Raw genomic sequence first — 12,934 nt, 5'->3', positions numbered from 1 at the left:
CTAAGCAATTGAACAAGCATCACCAGAAGTAACGATAATCTTACATAAGAACTCAGCCAAACTATAAAGTCAAATTCCATTATAGAAATGCTAAATCTTGATATGAACCATATGACCATAAAACGGTTAGAAAATCCACAAGCCTGTAGAACTTGAGTTTCAACTTCGAGAAATCCAAAAGATTCCACTGTCTTGCATAACTCTGATACAATCTAATCCACCAATGTATAAACAGCAAGATGTCTCAACCACTCTATCTAGGGAATAATATTGAATTTATATATGTATACTTCAAAATGCCCAAACTAGAAACAACTTGGTATACTATCCTTCTTTTGCTCAAGTTTTCAACAACTCCATAATTGCCAAATACATTCAACCACCGTAAGCACTCTAATATTTAGAGAAAATTTGTTCAAAAGAAAGATAAAATATCCATAACTTGCATAAATAAATTATCTCCTTAAGTGTTAATGCTGTTAAGGAACTTAATATAGAAATTATAACCCTGTAACCTTTTTCTTAGAAAAAAAATAAAATCCAATGAATCGTGCTTCAACTCAGGAAAGGTCATTTAATGCTATTTTTGTCTATTCAAATACTTCATCAGAAGCGAAGTACACTTGAAGCAATCATGTAAGATAGTTCTAAGGTCCTCAAGTTAATAAAAATACTATTTCTGGAAAGAACATATACTTTAAATAACTAAAAGGTCTTTAATTACTCCTCAGCCTATCTTACCTTTGCTCTCTTCCGAAATACATCAGCTACTTTAGGATTGGAAATCATATCAATGTACCTTTAAAAGAAAAGTAAAGTTCAGTTATAACCATGTATACCCCAAAAAATATATATTTTATTTAAAAAGCCATTTAGACAAGTCTTTTGCAAGAACCACTGCAACGAATTGTGGGCTATCATCATCAAGTAGAAAACAATTTGTTATTTCCCATAAGAGACACTCTCAGTCAAACTGTGAAAAGAAACAGAAAACTCAACTTACCGTTGCCGGTAACGCATATCCACATGATTTAGACCATGATATTTGTCTAGCAAGGGCAGTAGAGATTTTGTAAGAATTGCAAAAGAGTTCACATAGACAGAAAGCTCCCCTAAAGAAACAAAGAAATAAGTTCAATTAGTTTCTCACCTCAAAGGGAAATCACAAAAAAAGTAAGAAGCCAGTCAAAGCCAATGGCGTTTTTTATAAATGGCATTGGTTTATCTAAATAGCTTCCAATACAAATAGGGTAAGAATAGCTTCACCCAGAAGTACCTATAAATTCAGCACCTAATCGCAAATAGGTGCAAAAGATAAATTTTTTTAGTACTTGCCTTTCTCATTCCGCTTAATTGAGCCACTTGCACCAAGTATGTCACCAATATCAACAAGATTCTTAAGCTCGTCAAACTGATCACTTAAAAATCTCGCCTTTTCACAATAAAGCTGTTTCAAACATTGAACAACTTGAGTGAGGATTCTTCCTACTAAATGTGAGCAAAGATTTATAGAAAGTTTCTGAAGAAACCATCCCTACCCGCCAAAATTTACAAACTTTGGAAAACACCCCATTTAAAAAAAAAAAAAGTAACTAACTTATATATTTTAGATCAAGCACCCCATAAAATAGACATGCTTTTAAGAACTAAACCACCTAATCACATCTTATTATTATATTTTTTCTTTATTATAAGTATCCATCTAACAAAGAGATGGAAAGATCATTGGAAGGACAGAAAGCTGAGGTGGGGATACCTGAATTGTCCCAGAATCATCTCTTAGAGTGAGAAATGCAAGCTTTCCAAATGCTCGACGAGCCACTATTCTTCTGGCTATTGATACATTGTCTTGCTCACCATTCATTTCTTCGCCATTTTCTAAATTTTTATAAGTCTCTTGCAGCTGATTATCAGAGTGAGTCCTGTCCCACTTATATGCATACAGTTTCAGCCCTTTGCTTCTCAATTCTTCTATCTACACAAAACACATCCACACAGACCTATGTTTATTGAGCAGTATTGAAATAACAATGTCCCTCTAACACACATTTCACCGAACAGTTTATGGGCATTACTTAATTGCCTCAAACAAGGATACGTAATCAACATCTAATTTCAAAACCTAGAGTTGGGAGTTAATCATCTTCACAATTTTCTCAAAATAAAAAAAATACAAATATATATATAATAATCAATTATCATAGAAATACCTCAATCAAAACTTTGGAGAAACCAATTTAAAGAAGAATGATAAAGAACAGACCTTCTGCAAGCGAATAGCTCGAACTGACTCCGGTGTCGTGTGAGGGCTTGGGTCCGCGTGGTCGAAGCTTCGACGGCCTTTGAAGATCCCTAGCCGGCGCGTGTAGGGGAAGGTAGCGGTCGGTCTCCACAAAGACAAAGGTGGAGAGAAAGAGTGAAGGAGAGAGGTCTGGTGGGAGAAAGAGATCCGAGAGAGAATGATGAGGACAAAGGAGAAGGAATTGAAGGAAATGAATTGGCCCCAAATGAAATGAAAAAAAATGAAAAAAAAAAGCTAAGTGTAAGTGGCGGGATGGTTTTATTATTACCGCCCTATTTTCATAAAGTGGCCCATACTCTAGCATAATACTTTTTGATTAGTATTATATTCATGTGTTATGGAAATGGGTATTTGGTGTAGTAAATAACAAATACAAAAGTAAAATTATTATTTCTCAAAATAATAACATAATAATACTATTATTTTCAATAATCATTTTAATAAAAAATACATTGTGTTACCAAACTTGTTTGGGCATAATGAAGCTATAATAAATTAATTATTTCACTAATTTTTAGCTTAATAAATTAATTTAATAAGTATGAATTATTTTCCTAGAAATTCATAGTTGCCCCCTCAAAACTACAGTATTTTTTTTTATTAATGTTGTAACGCATAAACTCATGGCGCATACGACTCTTCAGTAGTTGTGCATAATTAGATATAAATCTAATTCCGTTAACCTGTGTAATTATATTTTTATCAGTCATTATTATACTCTAATTGACCCTTTTGTAATTTACTTACAGATATGATTTTTGTTCTCAACAAAAAATGAGTGATTTATGTAAAAGTCATGTATCAATATTATACTAATTTATTTTGTAAGAAATAGTATAATGTTTTATATTATAAATAGTTCGACGGGCCAAAGTGGGTTACGATACTCAATATTAAATATTATCATCAATAAGATGATAACTTTTACTTTTTTTTGTTGTTAAAGAACGGGGGATCGGCCCTTTTTAAAATCAACAGTTGGTGAGAGCTCTATAACATTATTTTTTTTAAATTGAACAGAGCTAGTGGAAGTAACTTCTATGCGGAGGAATCTATTGACATATCCTAGGTGAGAGCAGGGAGGAATCTATTGACACATCCTAGTTGAAAAAGTCAGATGCATCAATATTCGTTATGTTGGATCAAGAGTAAATTCTTACTGAGTGGTACAAACACGAACACATGGAAAATAAGAGAAAGATATCTTTTTCTTTCTTTACATGGTTACTGGAAAAAATCGTTTTACATAGTACATACATTCAACTTCTTGATGAAAATATTTTGCCATCAATCCAATTTTTCAATCATTAGAGATCTCTTCAACAATAACATTTAATTTGGTTACAAAACGTGGTCGTCCAACCCTATTACTAGTATTATTACCACCATCACCACCACCACCTTCTCTTCTTCGTCTCACAGATTCCCTCCCACTATCACTGCAGGCTCCAACCGTAGCCGCCGGCGCCAATATTCCCCGATACATATTCACATCTTTCTTGATAGCAAACTCCAAAGTCTCCACCCCTTTACTTGCACAACAACTCCCAGATCCGCTTCTGTGGCCTCTAGTTCTTCTGAACGCTGCGCTTGCCTTAATGGCTAAAGCCGCCATATCCTCGGACTGAAAGGGTCGATTCAAACAGGTGGAGGGCAACACAAAGTATAGCTGACCTAGCTGAAGCTCTTCATCTTCATTAATGGCTGAAACAAACTGCCCAAAGTCAATGTCGTCTGAATCGCATATGAAGTTGGCAGAGTTGTCAACGTTCTGTAGCACTTGAGAGACCTTGATTGGCCTCGAAAACTCTCGGAGTTCTCCGTCTTGGAGAATCAGCTTCGCCGTGGTGATTGCTGATGACAATGATGACGTTGACTGGCACGAGTGGAAAATTCCCATATATTATTATTAACGATGTATGCACATTAGATATTATATTATGCTTTCCTTAATTAATATTCCTAGATTGGTGAAAATCATAAATATGTTCCGAATCTGCGAATTAACGCGGTAACATATGGATATAATCCAATTATCTACTAATTAATACCTGTAGTCGAGATAGATATATATATTATCTCGATTAATAATGATTGATATTGATTTGTTTGATTATTTTGTTTTATGTTTCCTTCTCCGCGTGGGAATCGTCGTCTTTATTTTGGATTTATTTTGCCGTAAACAATTAGATATCAGAAAAATATTAATATTTTATGGTAAGAAAGAAGAAAAATATTTCCTTATTAAAAAAAAAATTAGAATAATATGATTACATACTTTGTTTAACTCAAAACATATATGAAGTGGTCATAGTGTTTTTCGTTTAAGTAAAATCTATATATAAAAGAACCAACTGGGAAAGTCTACTAATGGCCGAAAGTTATGCGCATATATACTCCTTAAATCTATAAGAAAATTATGCATTGAATATGGTTCTGCATTACCCATATGCTTGGTATTTTATATCATAGTAAACATTAATGATAGCAATTGAATATCCACGTAGGCAAAGGGGTAATATAGATATGATATTATAGTTTGTTAGAATGGGTTGTACATATTTTTGAAGGTGGAGGAATTAGTTAGTTGCTGTTATAGTTTTTGTAGTGATAAATATGTTTAATATAACATTTGAATAATAAAAAGTTGATAAACAAACTATCTATTAAACTACAAATATACAATAATATTATAACTATAAATAAACCATTCTTATTCATAATTTAACTAATAATTATAATTAATCTGGCTAACAATTATAATTAACAATATTATTATAACTATAAATAAAAAAAATTATAATTAGAATATAAGCATTATAATTAATAGCTATAATAACAAGTTTATATGGTTGATAAATTAACTGTTAGTATATATTCTCAATGGATATTCGACGCTTGTGTGACACACAATTTGCTTAAAACAGATTTATCGCTTCCCACCGTTGGTGCTTCCCTCACTACAAGAAAGAGACTCTACAGTGAAGACTTTTGTCGTCGCTGTAGGTCTATTGCGACGACATGTCGCCGCCAAATGACATCTCTGTAGGTCCGTATGTGTAGACAAAACGTAGTCGTTACAGTAGTGTTGTTAGAATTTAAATAAAGAGTATGGAGAAAATTAACAAACATAATAATATATTACTAATTGAAGAACAGAAAAAAAAAATACAAAATAATAAATTATAAAATTGGTAATTGAAAAGAAAGCCGAGGCACATAAAACACGCTTTCCTTAAAGCAGATTTGCCCCCTCTACCTGATTGGTATTAGAGGATACGTGAGCAACCACTTCCCAGGATACAACGACTAACGAGTAGAGGAATACACCACTTTCACTACTCCAGCGAACTCGGATTAATACCTTCACTCTATCACCTTAAGACTTACAAAAACAAAGAAGAAGAAGACAAGAGAGCTTTTTAGTGAGTGACTCTATTTGTTGGTGTCTCTAGAATGAAAGGTGAAGCCTCCTTTTATAGGCTTCATATGGGGTGGAATACCAAGTGTGGACACAATGGAATTAATGCCAAAAATCCCACAAAATTAGTGATATTGATCAATCACAATCTTTACCATAATTTATGATATCAATCAGAATATTCACCATTATTACGGTGATTACATCCTTGACCAAATCTGCATTTATTAGCAGCTATCAATGGACCATATTTAAGGCATCAATTTTCCATTCACACATTAGCCTAAATTGGCTATTTATTATATATAAAATATAATTTTTCCAACAATCCCCCACATGAATGAAATTGATCAACGATAAGGAATACACAGAGAAAAGACTCACAATGAATTGACAATACTCGACTCGACTCAACACGGTGATAGATTCTACGGTAGATACCTGCATAGGATAGGTGGGTGTTAACCTTTGAACCTTCCCTTGTGAAAATATATTTACCTTACTAGCTGATCAGTGGACGCGATGTCGTTGAACTGTCTGCTGTTGATGTAAATGATGATATATCTCACACATATATCTTCCTGGCATCATATCGGTTCTCATGATTATGTTCATTTTGGCCATGAACATCCGCCTGGTTCTGCGAGAGGTTTTAGAGAATTTAGCCCCCACAATTCTCCTTTGAAGCGGCCCCACTTCTCTCTCACATAGGTGACCTCTTAATTAAGAACAGTCCCGCATTGCCCTGTTCGGACTTCCACGCATAAAGGTCATTAAAAGCTTAATGCTTATCCTTTTTCCACAACGGGAATCACTGTTTCATCAACAGAATGGGTAGGGTTAGTCCCCACAGTGATCTTACAAGGTTTATATAATTAGGTTGTCCCATTGAACCTAGATCTTGGGATCTCCAATCAACTAGGTTTGGTTTTCCTTTATATCTACCTTATTTCTTCTGGGCTTAAGTCCCATTCCTTCTGATGTCTTTCCAACTTGATCTCTATTTAACCCTTTGGTTAGCGGATCCGCAATATTATCTTTTGACTTCACATAGTCAATTGAGATAACTCCAGTTGAGATCAATTGTCTAATGGTATTATGTCGTCGACGTATATGTCTTGACTTACCGTTATATAGAACATTCTTTGCTCTGCCAATTGTTGCTTGATTATCACAATATATACATATTGCAGGCACAGGTTTAGGCCAATCTGGAATATCCTCTAGGAAATTACGTAGCCATTCTGCCTCTTCACTACATTTATCCAGAGCAACAAACTTAGATTCCATTGTAGATCTAGTGATTACAGTTTGTTTCGAAGATTTCCATGAAACCGCTGCACCACCTAGAGTGGAGACATATCCACTAGTACCTTTTGAGTTATGCATATCAGATGTCCAACTTGCATCAGTGTATCCTTCAAGCACAGCTGGATCTCTGGTGTAGTTTAGCCCATAGTCACGAGTATACCTTAAGTACCCAAGTACCCTTGCAATTGCTTTCCAGTGTTCAACACATGGATTACTCGTGAATCGACTCAAAGTACTTATAGTATAGGCAATGTCTGGTCTAGTACAACTCATCAAGTACATTAGACTTCCTATTACTCTAGCATATTCTACTTGGGACATACTTTCACCATTATTCTTGGATAGATGCTGACTTGTATCGATTGGTGTTCTGGAAATTCCAGAATCATCTTTACCGAATTTGTCAAGTATCTTGTCCACATAGTGTGACTGACTCAAACTGAGTCCATCTGGCGTCCTTATAATTTTTATCCCTAAAATTACATCAGCCAGTCCCATATCCTTCATGTCAAACCTTGAGTTTAACATTGTTTAAGTGGATTTAACCATTCGTTGGTTGCTTCCAACAATGAGTATGTCATCTACATACAAACATAGAACGATGTATCCCTCGTTTGTGGTTTTGATATACACACATTTGTCACACTCATTGATTTTAAATCCATTTGTCATCATGACACTATCAAATTTTTTGTGCCTTTGCTTTGGTGCTTGCTTAAATCCATACAGTGACTTAACAAGTTTGCAAACTTTCCTTTCTTTCCCTGGAACTACAAAACCCTCGGGTTGTTCCATGTATATTTCTTCATCAAGATCTCCATTTAGAAAGGCAGTTTTTACATCCATTTGATGGACTTCTAGATTTCGCAATGCAGCAATTGCCAAAATCATCCTGATAGAATTTATTCTCATCACTGGAGAATAAGTATCAAAGTAGTCATAGCCTTCTTGTTGTTTGTAACCTTTTATTTCCAATCGGGCCTTGTACTTATCAATTGTTCCATCTGTTTTCATTTTTCTTTTGAAAATCCACTTGGAACCTAAAGGTTTACATCCAGGAGGAAGGTCAACTAGTTCCCAAGTATGATTTTGCAGGATGGAATCAATTTCACTCCTTATGGCTTCCTTGCAAAAAGGACCTTCAATAGAGCTCACAGCTTCTTTATATGTTCGAGGTTTTGCCTCTATCATATAAATTAGAAAATCTGGTCCAAAAGAATTTTCTATCCTTGCCCTTTTGCTTCGCCTTGGCTCTACTTGGACTTCATAATTTTCCTCTTCTTGTTCTCGATCATCCATCGTTTCAGATGTTCGCTTAGAAGAGCTTGGTCCAACCCCATTATCTTTGCAAGGAAATACATGTTCAAAGAATGATGCATTCTTTGATTCCATTATCGTATTCTTGTGAATGTCCGGGATTTTAGACTCATGTACCAGAAATTGATATGCATTGCTATTTTGTGCATAACCAATGAAAATACAATCTACTGTTTTTGGACCTATTTTCATTCTTTTTGGCAACAGTGCAATCACCTTAGCCGGACATCCCCACACTTTTAAGTATTTGTATGAAGGTTGTCTACCTTTCCATAATTCATATGGTGTCTTTTGATCTTTCTTTCGGGGAATCTTATTTAAAAGATAATTAGCTGACAAAATAGCTTCACCCCACATGTTCTGCGGTAATCCAGAACTTAATAACATGGCATTCATCATCTCTTTTAAAGTGCGATTTTTCCGTTCTGCCACTCCATTGGATTCAGGAGAATGAGGTGGTGTTATCTCGTGAATGATTCCATTTTGTGCACAAAGTTCACTAAATGGTTCTATATATTCACCACCACGATCACTTCTTATCATCTTAATTTTCTTATTAAGTTGATTTTCAACCTCTTCCTTATAGAGAGTAAATTTCTCTATAGCCTCATCTTTGCTTTTTAGCAAGTACACATAACAATACATTGTACTATCATCAATAAAAGTAATAAAGTATTTGTTACCACCTCTTGTTTGAACAAATTTTAAATCACAAATATCACTGTGAATTAAATCAAGGGGTTCAGTGTCTCTTTCAACTATTTTGAACGATGACCTGGTTAATTTCGCTTCTACACAAGTTTCGCACTTATGTTTTGAATCAATATTGAACGTGGGTATATGATTCAAGTTAATTAATCTACGCAAAGAATTATAATTAACATGACCTAGTCTACCATGCCATAAATTTGAAGACTCAAGAAGGTAAACAGAAGAAGTACTAGCTTTATTATTATCAATAACAACATTTGGCTTAACAGCCATTACATTCATCTTCCACATGCCCTCTTTTACATAACCCTTCCCAATAGGAACACCCGCTTTAGTGAGTACAATTTTCTGAGATTCAAACACCATCTCGAACCCATGTACACTCAGCAGAGTTCCAGATATCAGATTCCTACGAATGTCAAGCACATACAGTACATTTTGTTGCTTGACATTCTTTCCAGATGTCATCTTCAAACAGTTCCTTCCCCTTTTATCTTAGAGGTTGCCGAGTTTCCCATGTAGAGATTCTCTTCATTTTCCAGTGTAGTCAAATCAGAGAATGATGACTTGTTTGCACATATATGACGAGTAGCTCCAGTGTCGAGCCACCATTCCTTTGGATTCGCATCCACCAGGTTGACTTCAGAGACCACGGCACATAAGTCTAATTCAGCGACCTCTTGGGATATCGCGTCCACCATATAGGTCTCATTGCCTTTCTTCTTGCGCAATTTGCACTCAGATGATTTATGTCCCATCTTGCCACAGTTAAAGCACTTCCCTTGGAACTTTGGCTTCTTTGCAATTCCACCTTTCGGTCCCAACTTGGGCCCTTGCTTGTGCTTAGGATTCTTCCCCTTTGAGCCTCTATCATGCTCCACCTTGGAAGCATTAGGATTCAAGGTTCGCTTCTCATTACCTTGGTTATCCTCTTCAACGCGAAGTCTGAGAATGAGATCTTCAACACTCATTTCCTTTCGCTTGTGCTTCAAATAGTTCTTGAAGTCTTTCCATGCAGGGGGTAGCTTCTCAATAATTGAAGCTACTTGGAATGATTCACTCAAAACCATTCCTTCAGCATGGATCCCGTGGATGATCAATTGAAGCTCTTGCACTTGGCTTATCACATTCTTGGAGTCTACCATCTTGAAGTTCAAGAATTGACCAACCAAGAATTTCTTGGCGCTAGCATCTTCAGCCTTATATTTGTGGTCTAAAGAGTTCCACAATTCTTTGGCTATTTTCTTCACACTGTACACACCATACAGAGTGTCAGATAAGCCATTCAGAAGATAATTCCTACACAATAATTCAGCGTGCTTCCAAGCGTCAATTGCTTGCTGAGTTTGCACATCTATCTCATCCTCTCCAATAAAGGGAGGATCCTCTTTTAAGAATCTCGCAAGATTCAATGTGGTCAGATAGAAAAACATTTTCTGCTGCCACGTTTTGAAGTTCACCCCATTGAACTTATCCGGTTTCTCATTATGGTTCACAGGAACCATTGAGACCGTTGGTACCAATGGTACCGAAACTTGCACAGCCTGACCCTTAGATTGGTCCTTGGTGGTTGAAGCTGGAGTTCGGGGAGATCCTTCAATGCTTCCAGTAGCATTGACATCCATATTTTCAACCATATCTGATTGGTGTTAGAGAAAATTTAGTTATTTTACATTTCAAACAATAGTATATGATAATTTATAAATATGTATTCACTGCCTAAAACAGTACCAAAACTTAAAAAAAATTCGCATAAACTAATTGAATTAGAGAGATCCGAATGAGATAATAAAATCATTTATGCAATCAGACATGGAAAAAAAATATTAAACATGAGGCATTAAGAGCATATCAAAATACAAAAATAACATATATAAAATTATATGGATTTTAAGGACGTGAAGACAATTAAAATAAAAAAGTTATATTGATCCTATGTAAATAATGTAAAAGGTAAGAATCAAATCAATATATATCATTATAAAATCAGAGAAAGGATGACAGACCAAATTTTTTATTTTTTTTTAAAAGGAAACTAATTACATTGTATCATAAATTACACATATTTATAGCATAATATAAAAGATATCCTAAAGGAAAAACAGATATGTAGAAAGAAAGTATATAAATACTATAAATCAAACATAAATTGATACAAAATAATATGACAAATAATATGTCAAATAATCAAACATAATATATATATAGAAGTCACAGAAAACATAATCATGCATACAAACTTTATATATAAATATATATGATATGAAGTGGTTGAAAACACTATAATGAAACCGAGATCAATAGTTCACAGTATATATACATATAAATGAAACAAAACAAAAATTACACCAAAATTTATTTATAACGAAAGAGGTATGTCCTTCAACCTGTTGATCTTCTCCAAAATGAATCTCCTTTAAGATTGTTAGAATTTAAATAAAGAGTATGGAGAAAATTAACAAACATAATAATATATTATTAATTGAAGAACAGAAAAAAAAATAAATACAAAATAATAAATTATAAAACTGGTAATTGAAAAGAAAGCCGAGGCACGTAAAACACGCTTTCCTTAAAGCAGATTTGCCCCCTCTACCTGATTGGTGTTAGAGGATACGTGAGCAACCACTTCCCAGGATACAATGACTAACGAGTAGAGGAATACACCACTTTCACTACTCCAATGAACTCGGATTAATTCCTTCATTCTATCACCTTAAGACTTACGAAAACAAAGAAGAAGAAGACAAGAGAGCTTTTTAGTGAGTGATTCTATTTGTTGGTGTCTCTAGAATGAAAGGTGAAGCCTCCTTTTATAGGCTTCATATGGGGTGGAATACCAAGTGTGGACACAAGGGAATTAATGCCAAAAATCCCACAAAATTAGTGATATTGATCAATCACAATCTTTACCATAATTTCTGATATCATTCAGAATATTCACCATTATTACGGTGATTACATCCTTGACCAAATTTGCATTTATTAGCAGCTATCAATGGACCACATTTAAGGCATCAATTTTCCATTCACACATTAGCCTAAATTGGCTATTTATTATATATAAAATATAATTTTTCCAACAAGTGTTTTACTACAGTGACGACATATCAGTCGCAGTAGGAAATCCCTTATTTTGGTTGGATTGGGATATTGTGACGACATGTCGTCCAAGTAAGTGGTTGCAAATTTTGAAAATTTGATTTTCGAAAACTCCTACACCGACCACATGTCATTGCTATATGTTCGTCAATCACTCACATCTACAGCAACGACATATCGTCGCTCTAGAGTGTGTGAGTTTATATTTTAATTTTATTAAAAAAAATTAATTATTAATTAAAATTTATTTGATAAAATATTAAATGAATAAATAAATACATAAAACCAATTTAAAATTAGTATACTCTCCAAAATTTAAAAAACAAAACATAAGTAATATAGTCTCCAAAATAAAAAAAAACACAAAATATTAATAAGTTCAAAATAATAGTATAACCAAACTAAATGTCATCTAAATCAGTTCCCAAGTCATCATCATCATCGGCTGTTGTGGTGACTGTGGTGGTTGTGGCGGTGGTAGCTTTGGTTGAAAGTTCGCCATCATGGACTGTATCATATTCATGTCCAAGTTGACAGGCTGAAATTGTGGAGCATGGATGTTCAGAATTATAGCTTGCATAAATTGTTGCATTTGCTAGAAGTTGTTGTTTTGGGTCATAATGGCTTGATTGAAGTGTTGAACCATGGACTAGAAAACCTCAGCTGGTACCATTGGAGGGCCGACTGTGGTGGATGAAAATGGTGATGCCTCTGATTATGAAGAGGATCTGGTGGCGCTTGAGGAAAATGTACTAGTGCCCTTGGACTTG

The 12,934-nt window shown here is 34.6% G+C and overlaps 2 protein-coding genes and 1 pseudogene across 2 annotated transcripts; all 3 read right to left on the bottom strand.

The window, feature by feature from the left end:
• LOC133822770 (lysine--tRNA ligase, chloroplastic/mitochondrial-like) lies at window positions 1-1,990 on the bottom strand (annotated as a pseudogene).
• Window positions 1,991-3,491: 1,501 nt separating this feature from the next.
• LOC133819209 (uncharacterized) lies at window positions 3,492-4,314 on the bottom strand. Its single transcript, XM_062252398.1, has one exon. The coding sequence runs from the start codon at window positions 4,200-4,202 to the stop codon at window positions 3,603-3,605; it is 600 nt and encodes a 199-aa protein (XP_062108382.1). The 5' UTR covers window positions 4,203-4,314; the 3' UTR covers window positions 3,492-3,602.
• A 1,547-nt stretch (window positions 4,315-5,861) lies between these two features.
• LOC133822761 (secreted RxLR effector protein 161-like) lies at window positions 5,862-7,562 on the bottom strand. Its single transcript, XM_062255203.1, has 2 exons — window positions 6,851-7,562; window positions 5,862-5,941 (listed from the first exon to the last, which is right to left on the bottom strand). Exons 1-2 carry the CDS (start codon window positions 7,560-7,562, stop codon window positions 5,862-5,864), a joined length of 792 nt encoding a protein of 263 aa, XP_062111187.1.
• Between the last annotated feature and the right edge of the window lie 5,372 nt (window positions 7,563-12,934).

The sequence above is a fragment of the Humulus lupulus genome, chromosome 1 (assembly GCF_963169125.1).
Source record: "Humulus lupulus chromosome 1, drHumLupu1.1, whole genome shotgun sequence".
NCBI lineage: Eukaryota > Viridiplantae > Streptophyta > Magnoliopsida > Rosales > Cannabaceae > Humulus > Humulus lupulus.
The sequence above is the reverse complement of the archived record's forward strand: the minus strand, read 5'-3'. Positions and strand labels throughout refer to the sequence as shown.

Coding starts and splice junctions, on each gene's coding strand:
- LOC133819209 (XM_062252398.1), bottom strand. CDS start 4,202: ATGGGAATTTTCCACTCGTGCCAGTCAACGTCATCATTGTCATCAGCA.
- LOC133822761 (XM_062255203.1), bottom strand. CDS start 7,562: ATGTTAAACTCAAGGTTTGACATGAAGGATATGGGACTGGCTGATGTA. Junction 5,942..6,850: donor AAAGAATGTTCTATATAACG/GTAAGTCAAGAC, acceptor TAATAAATGCAG/ATTTGGTCAAGGATGTAATC.